Genomic DNA, 19,176 nt, shown 5'->3' on the forward strand with positions numbered 1-19,176 from the left:
AAGAACGCAAAGGCAAACCTGACTTCGAAAGTAAAGACTGGTTCCAACTGAAAGAACAAAGAATTTAGAGGAATGAAGAATTTCACGATGCGACACATGATCACTGATCAGCACGGGATTCCCGATTGGGAAGCCCGTTCGTGGAGGTCCTCACTCCTCAGGCAGAACTCATCAGTGACAGAGATGATAAGACAGAAAGGGTTCAAAGATGGAGGGCTGAAAATTATGATTATTCACTGTTTTTATTCGATGATTAACCAGTCGTAGTGATAATCTGACATTTTTGAGAGCGATCCTACTTAGTATTGCCTAAATATATGTCTACAGGCAAGGTATCTAGAATGGATAGAGCAAACAAGGCTCTCTAGACGTTATGTTTTGCGATACTAGAACCCCCTAAACTTTCTCACAGGTTTCAACAAATCAAACAATTATATCACTTCATTCTAAACTCAATCTAGATCAATTCATTCTAAGATACCGTGCCATTCAACCGAGATAAGATTATTGCCCACAGCGGCCTAAGCAAGCAAAAGGAAGAGTAGAGAGGAGAGCCGAGGCCTCGACGCGCCGATTCAAACAACCAGAGCCTTTTAATTGACCAAAAATCAACATTCTTCGAAATCACTTCTTCCCGAACAGGCGTTCTTTCTTCATCAACAAGGCGGCAATGAGCGATAACCCACCGGCCGCAATACTGATACTGTACACGCGGCTCATCGCCTGAGTAATTGCCTTAGTGCTCTCATAGGCCAGCTCTTCGTTGAGATGTTCAAATACAGAGCTCTGAGTACCGGCAACAACAGAACGAATTTCCGAATCGCTGTATCCCTCGGGTCCGAGAACGGTTTTCAAGTTGCTGAAGGCGAGACTCTGGAAGATCTGTCCCGAGATCAAGAGACATAGCAGCGTGCCGCCAACTTGGGAGATGTTCTGGAGAGAAACGGCCATTTGAATGTCTTTCCCGGGCCAGCCTTTCAGGGAAACCTTGATACCGGCCAGAGTGTAACCTGCCTGGAACGTCAGGCCACTGCCTATAGCGAGGAGAATGCTGTATCCGTATATATTGCCAGGCTTGGTATCGATATTGACGGTGTACATAAGCGCGCCACCAACGGTCATCAATACACCGGTAACGACGTAGATAGCCCAACTAGACAGCAGGTTAAACAACCAAATCAAACCAACTTGGATCTAAACCAGAACTCACTAGTAACCAATACGTGGCAAGAGGGCCCCGGATGTCATGTTGGTGCAGACCAGCAGCAGAATGAAAGGTAACAACCGCACCGCAGCCTTAACTGCCGTGTCTCCCTGCACGAACTGAAAAAAGAGCGGGATGTAATACAGCGGAACATAGATGTTCGCCACCGTTGCCGCGGTCTGGATGTTGAACAGAATCTGCGAACGATTCTTGAGAATGTGGCCGGGAGGTGACATCCGGTGTTCCTCGTCTGTCAAGAGCATGAACTTCTGCTGTACTACTGTGGCAATTAGAAGAATTCCGAAGACCACCCAGGTTGCAATGGATCGCCCGTCGTCCCAGGCCCATCCCGCTCCGCCAAAGGTCAACACCATGACAAAGCACACCACGGTCCCGGAACTCAGCAAGAAGCCTATCCAGTCCATGGCTCCTAGTCTCTTGAGGATGGAGGTGTTTGAGGCTGCGGGCGGCTTAACCGAGGGTAGGTAGAAGACGTAGACCGGGGCACAAATGGCGGCGATGACCCTACATGGACCTCGTTAGTTACCGAATACCCAGAAGGGAACTCGAGGAACCCACAAATTGATGTAAAATGACCAACGCCAGGTAGCCGAGCTGTCGGAAAAAGAGCCTCCAACCACAGGACCCAAAATAGCACCGACACCCCAGACAAGCCCGATGCCCGACACATACCGACCACGCTCTTTGTTGGTGGTACAGAGAGAGAAGTAATTGAGGATACTTGAGACTGAATCAGTGGAAGCTTCCCGATCATGCAAGGAAACAGTATCATACCCGATGTAGACTCCTGATCCTCCCAGACCAGCGAGAACACGTCCTACAATCAGGGCGTTCATGTTGGGAGCAGCACCGCAGAGCACGGAGCCGACTTCGAACAGGACGACACTGGCGATGAAGAGCATCTTGAGGTCAAAGACAGCGTAGAAAGCGGCACTTCAAAAGGCTATCGGTCAGTCGACAAGGAGCACCACAGGAGCTAGTCCATAGACAATACTCACGCCGGCAGAATAGCACACACAGAGCCCAGGGGGAATCCAGTGCCGACCCAGGTCAGCTGGTCCACATTGTCAAATCGTTTGATGATAGCAGCCTGAATGTCGGCCGCAATGGTGGTGTCCAGGCCATAGATCAATGATCCGACGTACAGAGATATACAAACCAAGAACCACTAGGGGAGAATTCGTGTGATTAGTGACCGCTAGAGCAGAATTAGGTTGGAAGACAAGACGAGATACCTTGAAGCCATGGATCGTTCGCACGCTTTCATCCTTGGGCTCGGGCGGCGGCGACTGAGTCTCCTCCGACGGAGGGATTTGCGTGGAAGAAGAGTCTTTTTCGTCCATAATGCACAGAGTCAGCGACAATCAAGAGGGATGAGTAGGTTGACAGGCTAACTAAACCGGAGCCTGAGAGCTCAACTCACGCTTAATATCTGAGTAGGTATACGCTGGCCAAATGGCCCCCTGACTACGAGTCAGCAGATATGGTGTTTGTCAGCAAACAAATGATCTACCGGGTAGGAAACTGGCCGTGACCGATTTGACCGAGAAGTCGGCCAGAGTGACGATGCAAACTGGCCGAGAGAGCAGAGAGCGAGAGTGAGACAAAAGAAAAGACGGCGAAATTGGCCGGGATGGCGTGACCAATGGAAGCCCTAGCCGTGGCAGCCTTATCAACCGGGTGTCATTTGTCATCCGCCTCTTTTCTCTCCTCCTGCCAACCTGTCGGACTCCCCTGAAGAATGAATCGCTTTGCCGCTGATCCCTGCTGGACCGATGGATGCGCAGATTAGAATGTTCTTCTGCAACCTTTGCCAGAAGCCCTTCACCCACGAGGCCTCGCGGAACCGCCATGTAGGCTACTGTCGCCGCTCGCGAGATCGTCCCCGAGTGCGGCATCAGTCGTGTCAGGCCTGCAGCGCCGCCAAAGCTCGCTGTAGCTTTCAACCTCAGTGTTCACGCTGCCGTCACAAGGGTCTGGAGTGTGTTTATGATCATCCTCACGGTCGGCAAAATGCTACTCTAACACCCGCCGCCCTGAAATCTAAGCCCATGCCCCCTCCAACCTCGGTGGACACGTCGTCACCGACACCGCTTCCTAGGAGCGAGATCCTGGCCAACAATATGGACCTGGTGGGCGACGAGTTGCCGTGGGACATCAATCTCGATCTGCTGCAAATTAATCAATCGACCTCGACGGCAGCCCCGGTGTGCGACACGATCTCGGCCCCTACGACCGCCACCACCAGCACGTATGTCTCGGAGGAGCCGCAGGTGTCAGATGCGCAAGCCATGGCCTCGCTGGAGGAGCTCTACGCGGCTCAAGAGACACCAGCGACCGGCAAAAACGACTTTCTTTCGACCATCACGATCCCTCCTGCCTTGACTACTTTAGAGACCTCGGGCTTCCTCACTCCTCTGCCCATGAGCAGCCCGGCAGCGCAATGCAACGCCAATTACATTATCCAAATGCTGCGTCCGTTCCCGCAACTAATGGTCCAAAAAGCCACCTTCCCACCTTTTATTCATCCCTCGTATTACAAAAGATGTACCGACAGCCATTCTCCGGTACTCCAAGCCCCGTTGGCGAATTGTATGAGCATTGCGCAGATGTTCGTGCCTCGAACACAAGAGACCAAGCCTTTTGTTTGGAAGACAATTCGGATGGAGCAGCGCAGATTGTTGAGTGAGGTAAGTAATCCCTGTCGGTTTTTTCAAGGGTCTGAGCTAATGATCCTCAAATAGATGGAGACCTTCGACAGAGAAGAGCTGTTAGCAGCAATTCAAGTATATATTATCTACCTAATCATGCGCATTGTCGACGATACTCTGCGGCATTCAGAGCATGACTTGCATATGCTCTTGTCTTTCCAGGTAAATCAATTTATTTCGCATTCAATTAATTTCGACCGTTAACGAAAGAGCACAGCTTCTGTGCGAACAATTTCGCAAAATATGCGCCCAGCCATTCGCTCTGGACGAGCAGGCCAATCCCAACCACACCTGGCATGATTGGATCTTCTCGGAATCCCGAAGAAGGTGCGTGTCGCTTCTTTCTCGTTTTGAATAAATCAAGTACTAAATATCAATCACAGAGTCGCCTGTCTCTGGTTCATCATAAGTCGCGTTATTTGCGTCAAAACAGGTATCCCCTGCGACACAACTGAGGTCTACCGCGCCATCCCATTGCCGTCGGGGCACTCACTATGGACCGCCAGTTGTCACGAAGAGTGGGAAGCTGAATACCGAGCGAGTCAGATGAATTATCGACGGCCCCGATTGGCGTATTTCGGGGAGTTGATTGAAGCGCAGCGGAACCCCGGTGATGGGTTGAATTCCCAGAAGCTGGATCTTTGGCATACAGATGCGGATCAGCTGGGAATCATGCTGATGTTGGCTACTGCCATGGTTTGATGGGTAAATGACGCTACGAAGTATGATTATAGTTGTTAATAGTTGGCCTGCTGCTCATTCCGTCCGGTCTGTTGTACAATTCCTTTTTGTAAATTTACTGGCTTGTTGTGTGAATAATGTTGAGCGAGTGGCCGCGATTTTATTAGAAAATAACAGTTGTAACAATAATGTAATTAAGAAAGCTGCCAGTCGAACTCCAAGATAAGGTAAACCATTCGTTAAATCTTGTCATACACCGTCCCTTACATCATATCCTGCAGATGTAGCTTAAGGGCCGGAATGGATAAAAGGTCCTAACAGCATCGGATGCACGCCCTCTCGTTTCAGCTCCCCTAATGCCATATGAAGAGCATGCGGTGCTCGGGCGAGATCAACTTCCCCCGCTTCGTTTTTGAGTCGTTCATAAAACAGACCGGAGAGTTGGGCGGAAACAGTATCCGACACCTTCCACAGTGTGGAAATGACATGTGGCACGCCGGCGATGTGGAATCCTCCCGCAATATGTATGCCCTCGTCTCGCACTGCGAGGTCCTTGCTGACACCGGATTCACACGCAGATAGATAAACAAGCCCACAAGTCTTCAGGTCGAGTTTCAGAAGCGTTCGTACGGAAAAGGGCGGCACTTTCGCCTGGCTGTCCTGTAACATAATAGCGCTTCGTGAAGGGTCTTCCTTGTCGGCGCGACCGTGGCAGGCGAAATGGCCGATAGTTGCTGTAGATAGGGCTTGCTTCACAGCTTTTGAGTCCGGTTGCCGCAGCAAATTGACTTTGAATAAAGAGCCAAGTGTCTTTTCAAATGAGTTGATTTCGGGTTCTACGTCCAAGTCGTTTTCCGGACCCAGGCCGGGCGTTGTCGCCATGGCGGCAATCATCGCTTGCCGGGAATCAGCGGTTGACTCTGTATCAATTCGTCGAGCATTGTACTTGTTGATTTCTAGAGCTTTGAGAGATGTAGTGTACGACGAAACAACCATGTCGTGAACACACGTGGGCTCTTCGTTCATCGTGGTGGTTTCGTAGTCGCCTGCAGCATGCATGGGAAACACGCTGACCCATCCCGTTGACACCCATACAATCCGCGGTTTCCCAGACGGGCCGGGCTCATATTTCTGCCAGTCAATGCTGTCTAGAACTGGCTTGGCAACGGATTTCCAGACCCATTTCATGACTTCTTGGTACTGCGTCAGAGCGGTTGCTTGCTCTTCACCTCTGGAGAGCATGTCCAAAGCATGCATGAAGCGTGCTGCATACGGCGTTATACGCTCCATGTTGAAAGCAGGGAGGGGCAAATGGTCCACACTATTCTTGGTGATGATCAAAGCATCACTGCGATATTTACTTGCATTGATGAAAACAATGGGTGCGTCCGCTGCATAGCTTTGAAGGTCGCCTGGGGCTTCTGGGGTTCTTAAAAAGGAGCCATGGCCCGGGAGGGCTCGGATCTGCTGGAGCAGCTGACGATAAGCATCACCATCATGCTGTCGTTGGAGTCTATTAAGGTCATCTGGGGCAACCGAGGTCAAATCCACCGTGGCTCGCTTGCCAGATGGTCGGCTTTTTTGGAAGATCCGCTGTTGTATTGTGCGGAATTTGGCTGCTAACTCCTGGTGCTCAGTTTCAAGAATATCAATCTGTGTTGTTTGATTTTCGATTCGGTCCCAGATAAAGGCCCTTGCAGCCTCGAGACGCTGTATAACCACGTTTGGCGGATCTCCCGCATTAAGAGACAACGCGGTCACGCTGCTTGGAACATAATGGTATGTTCGGACAAATTTCAGCTGCTCCAGCCTACTTTCGTGCATAAGAATTGCTTCGGGGAGCGCTTCAAGACTGATCAGAATAGAATCCCTGGCTTTTGCTTGGTCATTGAGTATGTGTGAAGTAAGACTGGCTGCGAGAGAACCAACGCTGACGCGCGAAGCTGGAGGTAGATTTGGCATGTGGAGGAGCTTTTCATACTTGGCAAGGGCGCGGAGTCCATACTCTTGGATATCCGAGCCCATATGCTTGTCAAAAATGCCGTACAGCAGGTTGGCTTGATCTAGGAGGACACTACAGAGGCGCGGGTCATCTTTGGTCAGCACCTTCTGAGCCTCCTCCAACGTCAGGTTGCTCGCTTCGTAGTCGGACAGTAGCCCGCTGGAAACAGCCATTAACCTCTGCACTTCAGCTTTGTTAATCATCGCCGTCGCACGGGCTGCAGGAGAACACCCCTCTACTGCAGTGGCTTTAGTATAATGATTAATGGCATTTTCCAGATCAGTTGATTGTTTGCTCAGAGTGAATGAGCATAGAAAAGCGTTACCAAGATGGTTGAGTAGGCTAGTTTTCATTTCATTGCTGATCAGCTTCGGTGACTCAAGCGCACTTCTAAGAAGTCGTTGAGTCTCCTTCAAATCATCCAGGTTCCCATTGACCTCATTCAGTTGGAATCGGAGTTGAAGCGCGTAACTAAGATTGCTCACGCGGGTGATATATCGTGGATGGCTCTCATGAACGCCTAAGAGCGAGCGCCGAAAGTACGTCACAGCGGAATCGATGTCGGTATGGGCCCTCCAGGTCTGGAAACGCTGAATCATGACAGTCCCGAGCGATCCATTAAGCATGAGGATATTGGGGTGCCGATCCGAGTGAAATATAGAATGAAGCCCAGACAGAGACGTTTGATATGCCTCAATGGCTTTCTCTAGCTGCTCCGGCAGTGCCTCATGACTGAATAGTTGCGCGTAGGCGTTGCCCAGGTCATTCAAGACCAGGCAGCGTGTTACGGATTTCTTGGACATCGTCTGACTGCACATCTCAAAGACCTGAGTTGCCTGAAGAAGCACATGGGTATTTGGCATCATGTCGTAAGTTAAGCGAGTAATTTTGCCTACTACCCATTGACAGCCCGCTTTCTGTTCGAAATCCTCGGGGCTGCACGCTTTGAGGGACTCATTCACCGCAAACGTAGCATCTCGCAGGTCTTCTAGGCGACGGAGGCTTTCAAACCGCGTGATCAACACCTGAGCGAGTAGGCGATAATGATCCCAAAGATCGTCGCTGTTTTGGTCCCGTGTCGCGTTCTGGGCGTATTCTATGGCCTGGTTGAGATCTTCTATGCGACCAAGAAGTTCGTATTTGGTGTATAGAACAGAGCTTGAACGCGCGTTGGCTAGTCCTGGGTTTGATCGTTGCACAGATGACATATTGGCCGCCATAAGGGCCAGGGAAGTGGCCTTTTCGATCGCTTCCGCAGTGAGAGTTTCGCCCTGGGCCTTTTCCGCGGTGGTACGGTAAAGCTCGGCAAGGCTTGTCCTTGCAACGACCGTATTAGGCCTATGCTCTATGACTTCGCTCCAAATCTTGGACGCTTTTGCTTCATGCTCCGCGTTACCCGTTAAGTGGGCCCTGAAATTATACACGTTGCCAAGCTCGTTCATGAACCGTTCCCAGCCGGCAGTTCCAACTGTCTCGAAGTCGACCGCCTTTTCTAGCAGGCAGGCAGCCTTCTCGCCGTCTTCCGGCTGCTTCAACAAATTATATTTCGCGAGGTATGCCTGGGCGACATTGCGATGAATCATGCCGTAAGGAATCTTAGGCCGTTCCGATAGAGCCAGAAGAACCCCACAAAGCTCGAGGGCCTGCTCGTGGTAGCCGATTGACTCGCTGAGAAGTGCTTGTCGCTCCTCGTCACTGCCGAACAATGTCAGACGGATTGTCTCCCCTTTGTTGGAAAGATGGATCGCTCGTTTTGGCGACTCGCCGGCCAGCTCGATAGCCTTGTCAAAATATTTGCGTGCATCCTGCCGGTCGCTCGGTTGTTTGGTTCGATTCCAGCGCTTCGTAGCCAGAGCCGCCACATCACAGGACCAGTCGCTAATTGTCTCGTCCGTTTCCTTAGCAGTGTCGACTGCGATCTTGTAATGGCGAATCGTGTCATCGAGGTCAGAGGCGATTTTATCATTCTCCCACTTTTGCTGGTAAAGCCTTCCCATATGATTGTTAGACTTTCCACGGCCCGGGTGGCCAGGCGGGACATAGCGGAGCGACATGGCCTCCATGGCAAACGCCATGCTGAGTTGTTCCAGGTCATTGGTCTGAATGTATCGCCCGAACGCTTGCACCGACTGGATATGACAGAGGCCCGGTCTATCCGGATGGTCACCAAAATGCTGGACGGCGCAGACTAGAGCCTTAGCGCCGTGGGGTAGGGTATCGAGGTAATTCGGGTCATCGAAGAAGGTTCCCGGTCGGAGATCGTCTACAAGTGGAGGATCGCGAGCAAATGCAGCCTTCGCCTCCTCGATATTCTCCTTAGGAATGGCGGGCGGTGATGGTGATGGTGATGGTGGTTCTGCCATGGTCGGGTTCCTGCGGCGGATGGGTAGCAAGGGCGATGCCTATTACTAGGTCTTCACACCCGAATGATCGGTCTTATATTGTTTTCGAGAATATTGCATCGAGAAGCTAGAGCTCTGGCTGCCTGGCACGATCGGACAGAACAGGTCAATGCAGGCGAGAGTGACAGGGGTGCAAGGCAATGTAGCAAACCACCACTCAAAGCGCATTCTCCTCAGCTGTCCATCCGACGGACGCAAGACTGCGGACGAAAAGCAGGGGACATTGCCAGGCCTCATCTCGACGCGGGGCATCCGGCGGCTGAAAGGGGCCAAGTGAATTAGGTCAATTTGGCCGACGACTCGCTTCCAATCAACGGCGGCGCTATTGATGCAGCCTCGCATCTCGTATTTGACCACCCGGCTGACTCTCCTGACGATCGTGTCAGATGTTGCACACTCGAAAACCTCGACTTATCGTGGCCTGCTGGTAATTGATTATCGCGTTGGCAAGCTTCCAAGAACCCTCCCGGCTCCCTCATACTAACGGGCATGGTATCCTAGAACCGTCAGTTAGCTCTTCCTCTCCTTCCCTCGCATTCCCTACCATGCCGTCGCTAGGGGCCAGCTACCAGCAGTCAATGCTGAATCACCCCTATGGCTACGCGTTATACGAACCGGAGTCATCCACAACCCTTCAACCGGGGTTTTGCGGCTATCTCACCGAGCTCGGCCAATGGACGCCGCTGTTGGGAACCGACCAAGTCCCAATCAATCTCGGCGACGCATCGTCGCTCGCTCGCAACGGCCTCACGCCGTTTGCCTACTTCCAGCGAGCCCCGTCCGACGAGCGTGCATGGGGTCCGAAGATGTCCGGTCGCATGAAGCAGAGAAAGGTGGATTGGAACGTGGGAGCGTCGCTATTACCAGCCGGGATCCCCGCGGACATCGGCGCGCTGTACAAATACAGTACGAAGGACGGGTTTGGCGCGATCTTGATGACCGAGGGTCCGGTGGTGAAGGAGTTCATTTACGGCACCACACCTTTTCGGCAGTGGTGTAAGGCCAATTCCGAAACCATCCTGCGACAATGGCCGGACGTCCGGGATCGCGGGCTGATCATCGTCACGTCCGCCTACACGACCAAGCATGCCATGATCAATGCCTGGTCGGAAACCGAGAAGGAGATCGCGGTCGGCTTCCGTGCCGGGGTGATTGAGATCGGCGAGGTGGCGCCGTCGACTGCCTGGTACACGTCAAACGGGGACAGTGGGTGGGTAACATCGAAAGCCAATCAGCCGAACGAGAGGAAGGTGGTCTTCTTCGGGGGCTTGTATTTCAAGTATCGCAAGCTGGCAGCCATTCTGCCTCAGTCGCACGCGTTCAGTGCGGTCTCCGTGGAGAAAGCGCGGTTTCGCGACGCGGACCCGGAAGCCCGCGAGTTCCAGGTGCGTGAGCAAGCCAGCAAGGAGGATCCATCCGATCTCCTGGTTACATCGGAGGAGTTGGGAGAGATGGTGGATTTTCCAGGCGAGGAAAGAGGAGGGGATGAAGAAGAGGAAGACGACGATGATTTCTAGACGACTGGAGGCACGTGCGGAGCAGCGGAGGTGCCCTGATGCCTGGTGTTTCAGGTGTCTCTGAAGAGTCGGGACCACGTGAATTATCCTGTCTGGCAGTAGTCAATTGTGTATATCTGCTGAGTGACGATAGCCTTCTTCGTCAACAAAGCTGTAAAGCGATTAAAGGTCAAAGAATATGGAAAGCAGGAGATCAGTAAAGCCCCTACTAGCATGCTAGAAGATGATACAAGACCTGGTCTTCGGCTTTCGCGCCGAGCCATGCCGGGAGGCATTCGAGAGACTTCTTTCAAGAGATATTGGTCGTAGGGCCAGCTGCTCGACGTGTCTCTGTACTGGCGGCGGTGCTACAATCTCAGTTAGGGCTGCATCAGAATCGCCGCCCACTTCAGCGCCGGTATGCCGCATGTCTGAAAGACCTTGTTCGAGACAAGGATGAGCCTCGAGATGGTCTCTTTGGAGAGGCTCAGGCGTTGCAATCTCGGTGAGAGCACTAAGGCCGTTATTGAAGGGTGAACAGTCGGAATGTAGAGAAGGGTCGCGGCTGCTGCTGGCTTTGACGGACGAGGCGTTGCCGACAGCGGTCTCCGTATACCTCGGAGACATCGCAGAGACAAAGAAAATCCGAACCTTTGATATATTGAAAGTGCATGGAGAATGAGGAATTTGAAATGCGGCTGTCAGAGGAGGAGGGGTTGCTGTTACATCGAATCCAACACCGCCTTCCTTTTCTCCTGCCTCGGTCCACGGGTTTACAATCTACTTTCTTCTATCATTCCCCTCAAATACGACAGTATGTACGTGGTCGAGGTACTCCATCTTTGCTGCCAGCTACAAGCTTTTACAGTGGTATTTTCGGCACTATAGTCAATCAATACCTACGGGCGGTTGAATTGGTTTTGGCCAGCTTATGCCCTGTAAGCAATTTCTTGGACAGACTCAAGACTCCAACCACGGTCAATTTCTCGATCCCAATGGACATGCACTAGCTATAGTGATTCGGGACCTTCAATCCCTTGAACTCGAAGGACGTGTTCTCCCGACGATCGATCACCTTCTTGTGATGCACATCGCGAACACGAGCGCGTACATACTCAGTGCCCGTAGCCACGGGTTGATCGGTCTTGTCTTCGTCGGCAAGCAAGCCAAGTCGCTCGAGCAGCGGCGATGGAACCGTCTTCATCACCGTGTTATCGCCAGGCCGGCAGAAGTACAGCAGCCCCAGACGAGAAATCTCAATTTGGTCAACCGGCGGCGTGATGACTCGATGGATGGTAGATTTGAGGAATCCTATACGTTCGGTAAGCGGGTTTCCTTCGGAACCTGTTTGACGTTTGCATAAGTAATCTTACCATTTGTCAGGAACGACAGAGTGTCGGCCGTGTTGCACGTAATCCCTCCCTCGACAGGCTTTACGTATTTCCATTCGCCCTCTAGAGTTCGAATTTGCAAGCCAGCAACATTCTGAGAGAACAGCAGTGTTAAACTTCCAAAGTCTGTATGTCCACCTTTCGTATAGCCCTGTGCCTTAGTCCATTCCTCGGGAGTACGGGTGTTATAGATCATATAACGCAGGTGATCGTCGGAACGCTCGTCATAGCCGTGCGCATCGGCCAGGTAGTTCTCTGGCAACTCGAGAATGATGGAAATCAAGACAAACAATTTGCGAAGAACCTTGTCAAAGAGATCGCGATGGAAGCTTGCGACCTCATCATAGTTTTGCCGCACAATTCGGTGTTTTGGAAGGTCTTCCCAGGCAGGAATTGCTTTCGGGATATTCAGCTAAACCAGACGAGTCAAAGCAAGAAGCCTGTAGAGAGGTGATGTCTGCATACCATCTCGACATTGTCTTTCACTCCCGTATCCCCAATCCATCGCTCATTTTCACGATACCCGAAGTACTCCCCTTCGGCGAAGTTGCACGGGAAACTGCGCTTTTCCTCGATGGGCTCCTTGAAAAAAGCATTTCCAAAGCTGAACTGACGCAGTACACGATCATCGTCTATTCCGTGGCCAACTACGACCCAGAATCCGACGCGGGTGACGGCATCGTAGAGCTGCTTGGCAAGTTCTTCCTTTCCGCCGGGCTCGTCAAATCGCGACAGATCAATCTGCACGAGAGGGGCCCATTCAAGGTCTTCTTTTGTCGGCCCCGGTCGAGTCCATGGCTTGATGAGGACCTTCTCGGTCGATACGAGGGTTTCTTGTTCTACCGCGGAGGGGGCCATTATACTTTTTGGGTGAAGGCAAACAAAGAGGTCCCGTTTCAAAAGCTTTCGACATGCTGCATAGTACAATTTAAGTCTTATCCTTAGCGTACAGTATCAGGTTTCAGGGGAACTCAATGCCGCGGATGCCAGAGATGCGGGGTTGGATGTATATCATTCTTCGCGGGAATTGCGTTATGCTCCGCGAGTAACATGGCCGGCTGAGGCCAATAAGATGCACGTCGTAGGCGAATCCCAGTCTACGGAACATGACCGATGGGTTATTCATGGCGTGCGCTCGAGGTATACGGTGGAGCGGTGCAGAGTCGTGGCTTAGATAGCTGTGCTTGGCACCTCGCGAATATTGGAGATCGCTCTACACCCTTGCCCCGCGACCTGTTAGAGGGAGTGGATTATAGATTTCGTGCTTGACAGGTGTCGATCTTGCTTCGTTTCGGGGATTTTGCAGCCGGGAATTTATGTCGTGATCAAAACTATCATGGCATCAGAGGATGTCTAGCATCAAATCGGCATATGTGGGAAAGGCTGCACACCATAAATGCTCGTTGTTCGGAGGTATCTTCTTCGCATATTAGACAAAGTCATAGAGACAACGGTCTATCAGTTGAAATTCCATAGCTGTCGGGCTACCCAGTCGAGCAACAATGACGACTAGTAAAGGAGAGGAGCACATAGTGACCACTACCGTGTCTCCTTCATCACCCATCGTGATGGATGGGAGCGAGCAAAGCAACTATAGCGATGGTTTCAAGAAAGGAGTCATGCGAAAGATTGATTTCTGGTTAGTTGGTTTCTACTCCGTCGTCTACGTCTTTCGTGTCATCGACTCTGGCAACTATTCCAACGCCGCCATAATCAACTTAGAAGAAGGCAGCGGAATCAAGAAAGAGCTCGGTTTCAGTCCATCTCAGTGGTCCTGGACCCTCTCGATCTTCTCGTACAGCTACCTCTTTTTCGAACCGTCTAACACGATCTTCCTCAAAACCTTCACCCCTTCGCGGTGGATGTTCGTCCTCATTCTTTCCTGGGGAATCTGCGCTTGCTCGGTGGGCGCCGCCCAGGACTTCCCGGGCATGATGTGCGTGCGATTTGCAATTGGGATGGCTGAGGCGGGCTTCTATCCGTCCGTGCTATACCATATGGCATTCTGGTATAAACCCAGCGAGATGCTCTGGAGAATTTCTCTTTTTTACTCCCTGGGCCAGGTGTCGAGCGCGTTGAGTGGGCTGCTTGCATATGCGATCAGCTTCATGAACGGCGTGAGTGGGCTGTCGGGATGGCGATGGCTCTTCATCCTCGAGGGTCTCCCGGCCATCGTACTCTCTGTCATCGCTCTGCTTGGTCTTCCTGATTATCCTGAGACGGCTCGCATGTTGAGCGAGGAAGAGCGCAAGTATTTAACCGGTCGGTTGTCGGATTCGGCGCCATCGGGCAAAGACAAAAGCTGGGACTGGCAAGCGATCAGGGATCTATTCTCCAGTCCTACTGTCTATACCTTCTCCGTCTATTGGATTGGCCATGGAATCGGCGGTTTCGGCGTCAACTATGCCTTGCCGACCGTGATCTACGAGCTGGGCTTCACCACGACTGCGTATTCGCAATTGATGAACATTGTGGGTTCATCCTCTTGTACAACTGAGCCAGCATTAGCTAATGTAGTTTTCAGCCTCCCTACGTCGCATGTTTTATCTTCTTGAACATCCTCGGAGTCCTGCTGCACAAAAGAAGAATCAGGCCGTGGACCACGGCGGTTGCGAGTATGTTCTCCCGGACCCGGACTTTCGTTCACCATATGAAGCCTGGCGCTAACGAAAGGTGACAGTCGAGAGCACCATCATAGTCTGCTACATCGTCCTCATCACGGTCTCCAATTCAATCGTCAAATATCACGCGCTCATTGTCGCCACTGCATGCGCCGGGTCTGCCTATCCGGTCATTTGGCCGGAGCGCATTCGTGCCCTAGATGGCACGGTGGCTTCCGGAATCGGCATTGGGTATACCAATGCACTGGCTCAGTTCAGTGGGATTGCCGGTCCTCATATCTACAGCACGGTCTTTGGACCGACATATCGTGTTTCATATGTCATCTGTCTATGCTTCCTTTGCGCCGCCATCTCAGGCATTTTGGCTTCGTGGTGGCTGGTGTGGCGGAAGGATCGCCGGGAAGAGAGGAGATCTGGGCCAGTGTGATGAGAGGAAAAGCGTTGAATATTCGATTTAAGTGTGCCAATTACGTTGTGCTCATCGAAAATTTTCTAACCATATCAACTTTACAAATGTCCAATTAGATTTGCTTCTTCTGGACATCACAACATCCGAGAGTACGAAAAATGCACAAACATGATCCATGTCTCACGCCATCAAGTACACGGGACATCAAAACATTTATGGGACAGAGGTTGGTATAGCGATAAAATCAAATAACAAATCGGAATGTTTGTAAACGGCGAAATGAGGGCTGAAGGTAAGTTGTTCTTTGACTGCCGTACTCTCGAGGAACGTTCGGGCCATGAGCTTCTTCATTCGTGAGGCAAATAAAACACGCTGACTATAAAGCCTGCAAAGTGACAAGCAATATGCATCAGCCAATGTATACATGAAAACCTGCTGAAAGGATTAAATGGATGAAGGTCTTACCAAGCCATGGGTTCTCGAGTCCTAAACCTGTCCTCGAGGGTCAACGGGCTGCTGCACCGGATAGATGACCGGATCCGGCTTGTGCATGCCTGATATCGTCGAGGTAGGATGAGGCCCCGTGGCCCACTGTGTTATTGGAGGTGGTTGGAATTGCTGGAACTGCTGGCCCTCGATGGCCTTCTCTTCGCGCTTGCGATCGCGGTGGCGCTTGATGAGGAACCAGACAACGGCACCCATCAGCAACACTACCACAATTGGGATAATGATGGCCTTGAGGAGGATCTTGGTCAGACCCATCGTGGTTAACGGTTGAGAGGTGTGAAAAAACCGAATTTGTTAAAGAATCAGGACGACTGCCAGAGAAAACTGCTAGAGAAAACTGAGTCGAAAGAACAAGACGCGATGTCGGGATTTATCCCCTCTCCAGCCAGCGAGCAAAATGCTGATGCCTTGAGCAAGCGATGAGCAAGGATTCCAGAAGTTCGTACCTACACACAATATCCATGCATGCCCAGCGCTAAGGCTTGATGCTTGATTTGGTGTGATTTGGGTGAGACAGCAACGGTGGGGTTATGCTGCCGATTCCATCACATCGGCACATCCATATGTCTGCAGCCTACACCGGACAGCATGCGCCCATTGGCGGATTGGGGCTGTGGGTGGTTCCATGATCGCTGCAGCCTGGCCTAAGGGAGCGTGAGAGGGCGATCCCCGCGCAGGTGGGCTCACACTAAAGTCGCCGGCGTCTCTGTAGGGCTGTAGGGCGACAAATCACACGCCGGGTCCACCGAGTCCAGAAACATCACAAACGAGTTTTGATAGACTTGACAGTCCGGACGAGGGAATAGCGGAATCTTTGTGTTTTACAACACAGTCACACCATGTTCGGCTGTACCTGAAGGTCGTAATACGACCATTTCCATGCTACAGTATGTCAGAAATAGGGGAAGGGACTCACAGCCACAGCCCCGAATCACCAGGTGGCAGATATAAGCCTCTTGTGCTTTTCATTATCCCTCCCTGTGCTTGATTTTCGTTTGAAGCGTACTGTTCAGATCCCCGTGCTTTCCCTTGCACCACACACTCCCGGCGATGGCCAAAGTGGTCGAGGCTTCCGCTACCAAGCTCATCGTCGAATGCGTGGGATACACCGGCACTAAAGTGTCAGGCCTGTTTGATAAATCATTCGGCAAGGTCTGTTTCAAAGGCGAGACCTAGCGATTGACCGAAGGGTCTACCAGCTCCTCCAGAGACGCGGCTGATGAAACTGCGAAGGACTTGACAAGCCCACGCTTCCGGGGCAACCTTTTCATCAGTCTCGGGTTCTCACAAGACCAACATCGACAGGCATGTGACCTCTTCGCTTGATAATCCAGGTAGAGAACTGGGGAATGCCTGGGTCAGAACGTCCTTCGCGCCGTGTCGCTGGTGAAGATCGAGGGGAAGAATACGGCAGTTTATCCACCTTCCTGATACGGCTAGACTGGTTGGGTGTCCCCCTAATCCGGATGGAGAAGGTCCGCTCAACCAGTGGAAGCCTTGCTGCCTGATATCGGAGAATCGAGACGCCGGCCCGGCACTGGCGTCGTCAGTCCTTCAAGTTCCATTCCTCTTTTTTCTACGGAGAAATTCACATGCGAGACGGCCCTAGGCTCGAGACCAGTGCGTTGAGCGTTCCCGCGTTCTAGGCAGCCAGTCGCGCTTGTGGGTCGATACGAAGAGATGTGGAGCCTCCATCTCGGTCTACCAGGCCGCTGAGTACTATTTGTAGTCTGCTTGTCCGCCTTCGTGTAGACTTGAATCTCTTTGTTGATGATCATGTTGGGCTAGGGAACGGATACGCCATAGGCTTCAGGAAGAATGGGTCAGTTCCCTTACCCGTTGTCATTTTCAAGCACTCCGTATACTAACATAGTTCAGGTTACTCCGAGGTGCAGCGTCATAACCCCTCTAACAAGAGGCATCGCCACTAACCGTTACGATCAGATTTACTGCCATCTTTGTGGGGTCAGCTTCAATATCGCGCGCAGTCGTGTTCCTGGAGAGCCGGAGCTGGCAAAATGGGACTATACGGGCCGCCAGCCGGATCTAGCCGTCGACGAGGTTGACGAAGAGGAATGTGCTCGCAATGGCTGCCACGCCGCGGTACGTCATCCAAAGGGTGGAGACGATCCCTTAGATGACCCGGATTATACCCCGCCAGAGACGGAGGAGGAGGACGAGGAGGAGGACGAGAGCCATGACGAGTATAAATCGGATTGTAGATCTATCGGTGGACTCGATGAAGCGGATACCAACTCGGACGGGAACATCGAGGACGAGTGGTATCAGGATCACCTCTTCGATACTAATATCACCCAGGACTGTCTTCCCGGGGAACCGCTTTGGATTCCGCTTGGTCGTCGCAACGAGGATGTCTTCCCAATCGCCTCCGAGCACTGGCCGCAACAGTATGAACCGGACGACCTGGAACATATTGCCGGTCCGAATTGTGCCGAGCCGAATGCTTATTCCGGTCATGCCATTTCTATGGAGGAGATGCAAGGGTGCCGAACGGCCCAATTTCTTATTCACAAGGGTGCCTCGGGCGCACAATGGCAGCCGGACGGGTTGGACGAGGACTGGGAGCGCTCGGACGAATGGTTCCTTTCCGGCCTTTGTGATGGCATGGCATCGCGAGATGACTGCTTTCAAGAAGTGTATCCTCTGCGAGGCGGTATTAGCCGCCCGCGATCGGAGAATGTTAATTTTGATGTAAGTTCAGAATGTCCTCAAGGCCTAACGCCCCTAGGCTTACCCACGGCAGCCTGAGTATACTCAGGGAAATGAATACGCTCTGCCGTTTCATCCATGGTGTTTCGATATATTCTGTCGCCAATCCAAGCTTCACTTTCGCTGCGTCAACGTTTCCGGTCTCATGAAGTGGCGCAATGCAGAGTTTTCTTGGGAAGACTTCCGTGAATTTCCCCGGACAGGAGACGTGGTCGGCGCGCAAGAACAGTTCTGGCGTCATGAACCCGGCAATGAGTATTTGGCTGCTAATCCACTCTACGTACCCCGATTGTTGCCCCTTCTTAATTCTGCAGTGACAACCGAGGGACACCCTCCCGGGGCTTTCGATCTCTCCTGTCGCCCAAGCTGCCACCGAGACGAATCCGCTGATCCTCTAGCCGTCTTGCCATTGGATATCCGTCTTCTCGTCCTCGATTATCTCGGATCCCGTGACATTGCCAATCTTAGACTTGCTTCCCGAGCCTATGAACAACTTCCCGTTGGCCTATGGTACCGTCTTATCCGAGAAGAAATGCCATGGCTATGGGAAGCGTGGGACGAGACGGAGCGAGGACACCGCCCGTCACTTTGGACATCCGTCACGGCGAACGGGGCCCGACTACTCAACCAACGAAGGCAGCACTATACTAGAGTCTTGAGAGAGGAAGGCCACGTTGACAACCTGGACGATGCTCTGGACTATCTGTTACCCTGGCCAGAATCGGCAACACCATCACATAAACTACCAAGGGGTCAAACAAATTGGTATCAGTTGTATACGGAGGTCAAGCGCAACTGGCCGCAGCTCAAGGGCCTACGGAATCGACAGCGGATATGGGAGGATGTGGACGAAATAATTTACCGCATTAAGCAGAAATCCTAAAATCCAATTCACAAGGAAAACACAATGACCCTTGGTCGCTTGTATGTTAGATAGGCTCGAAGCTTTTTGTTTTTTGGAAGTCCATCAAGAAAAGCGCGCGGTTTGGATTTTCACAACT

The 19,176-nt window shown here is 51.9% G+C and overlaps 9 protein-coding genes across 9 annotated transcripts; 4 read left to right on the forward strand and 5 right to left on the reverse strand.

Annotated features, from left to right (window-relative positions):
- Positions 1-624: 624 nt before the first annotated feature.
- Positions 625-2,568, reverse strand: KD926_006001 (MFS general substrate transporter; the record flags this gene model as incomplete). The annotated part of the gene is made up of 5 exons (XM_053099730.1): positions 625-1,153; positions 1,211-1,729; positions 1,784-2,158; positions 2,224-2,393; positions 2,461-2,568. The coding sequence occupies 5 exons, from the start codon at positions 2,566-2,568 to the stop codon at positions 625-627; spliced, it is 1,701 nt and encodes a 566-aa protein (XP_052961035.1).
- Positions 2,569-3,000: 432 nt separating this feature from the next.
- Positions 3,001-4,638, forward strand: KD926_006002 (Zn(II)2Cys6 transcription factor domain-containing protein; the record flags this gene model as incomplete). Its single annotated transcript, XM_053099741.1, has 4 exons — positions 3,001-3,915; positions 3,970-4,098; positions 4,154-4,263; positions 4,320-4,638. 4 exons carry the CDS (start codon positions 3,001-3,003, stop codon positions 4,636-4,638), a joined length of 1,473 nt encoding a protein of 490 aa, XP_052961036.1.
- A 267-nt stretch (positions 4,639-4,905) lies between these two features.
- Positions 4,906-8,982, reverse strand: KD926_006003 (CHAT domain-containing protein; the record flags this gene model as incomplete). The annotated part of the gene is made up of 1 exon (XM_053099752.1): positions 4,906-8,982. The coding sequence occupies one exon, from the start codon at positions 8,980-8,982 to the stop codon at positions 4,906-4,908; it is 4,077 nt and encodes a 1,358-aa protein (XP_052961037.1).
- Positions 8,983-9,566: 584 nt separating this feature from the next.
- KD926_006004 (uncharacterized protein) lies at positions 9,567-10,538 on the forward strand (the record flags this gene model as incomplete). Its single annotated transcript, XM_053099764.1, has 1 exon — positions 9,567-10,538. The coding sequence occupies one exon, from the start codon at positions 9,567-9,569 to the stop codon at positions 10,536-10,538; it is 972 nt and encodes a 323-aa protein (XP_052961038.1).
- Positions 10,539-10,754: 216 nt separating this feature from the next.
- KD926_006005 (uncharacterized protein) lies at positions 10,755-11,144 on the reverse strand (the record flags this gene model as incomplete). The annotated part of the gene is made up of 1 exon (XM_053099775.1): positions 10,755-11,144. The coding sequence occupies one exon, from the start codon at positions 11,142-11,144 to the stop codon at positions 10,755-10,757; it is 390 nt and encodes a 129-aa protein (XP_052961039.1).
- Positions 11,145-11,523: 379 nt separating this feature from the next.
- Positions 11,524-12,766, reverse strand: KD926_006006 (Clavaminate synthase-like protein; the record flags this gene model as incomplete). Its single annotated transcript, XM_053099786.1, has 3 exons — positions 11,524-11,828; positions 11,891-12,320; positions 12,374-12,766. The coding sequence occupies 3 exons, from the start codon at positions 12,764-12,766 to the stop codon at positions 11,524-11,526; spliced, it is 1,128 nt and encodes a 375-aa protein (XP_052961040.1).
- A 644-nt stretch (positions 12,767-13,410) lies between these two features.
- On the forward strand, positions 13,411-14,956 carry KD926_006007 (MFS general substrate transporter; the record flags this gene model as incomplete). Its single annotated transcript, XM_053099797.1, has 3 exons — positions 13,411-14,379; positions 14,433-14,523; positions 14,589-14,956. 3 exons carry the CDS (start codon positions 13,411-13,413, stop codon positions 14,954-14,956), a joined length of 1,428 nt encoding a protein of 475 aa, XP_052961041.1.
- A 468-nt stretch (positions 14,957-15,424) lies between these two features.
- Positions 15,425-15,700, reverse strand: KD926_006008 (uncharacterized protein; the record flags this gene model as incomplete). The annotated part of the gene is made up of 1 exon (XM_053099808.1): positions 15,425-15,700. The coding sequence occupies one exon, from the start codon at positions 15,698-15,700 to the stop codon at positions 15,425-15,427; it is 276 nt and encodes a 91-aa protein (XP_052961042.1).
- Positions 15,701-16,495: 795 nt separating this feature from the next.
- On the forward strand, positions 16,496-19,058 carry KD926_006009 (F-box protein; the record flags this gene model as incomplete). Its single annotated transcript, XM_053099819.1, has 3 exons — positions 16,496-16,597; positions 17,390-18,157; positions 18,210-19,058. 3 exons carry the CDS (start codon positions 16,496-16,498, stop codon positions 19,056-19,058), a joined length of 1,719 nt encoding a protein of 572 aa, XP_052961043.1.
- Positions 19,059-19,176: the final 118 nt, after the last annotated feature.

Source organism: Aspergillus affinis (assembly GCF_023601865.1).
Source record: "Aspergillus affinis strain CMG 70 chromosome Unknown NODE_2_length_704391_cov_89_054091, whole genome shotgun sequence".
Lineage (NCBI taxonomy): Eukaryota > Fungi > Ascomycota > Eurotiomycetes > Eurotiales > Aspergillaceae > Aspergillus > Aspergillus affinis.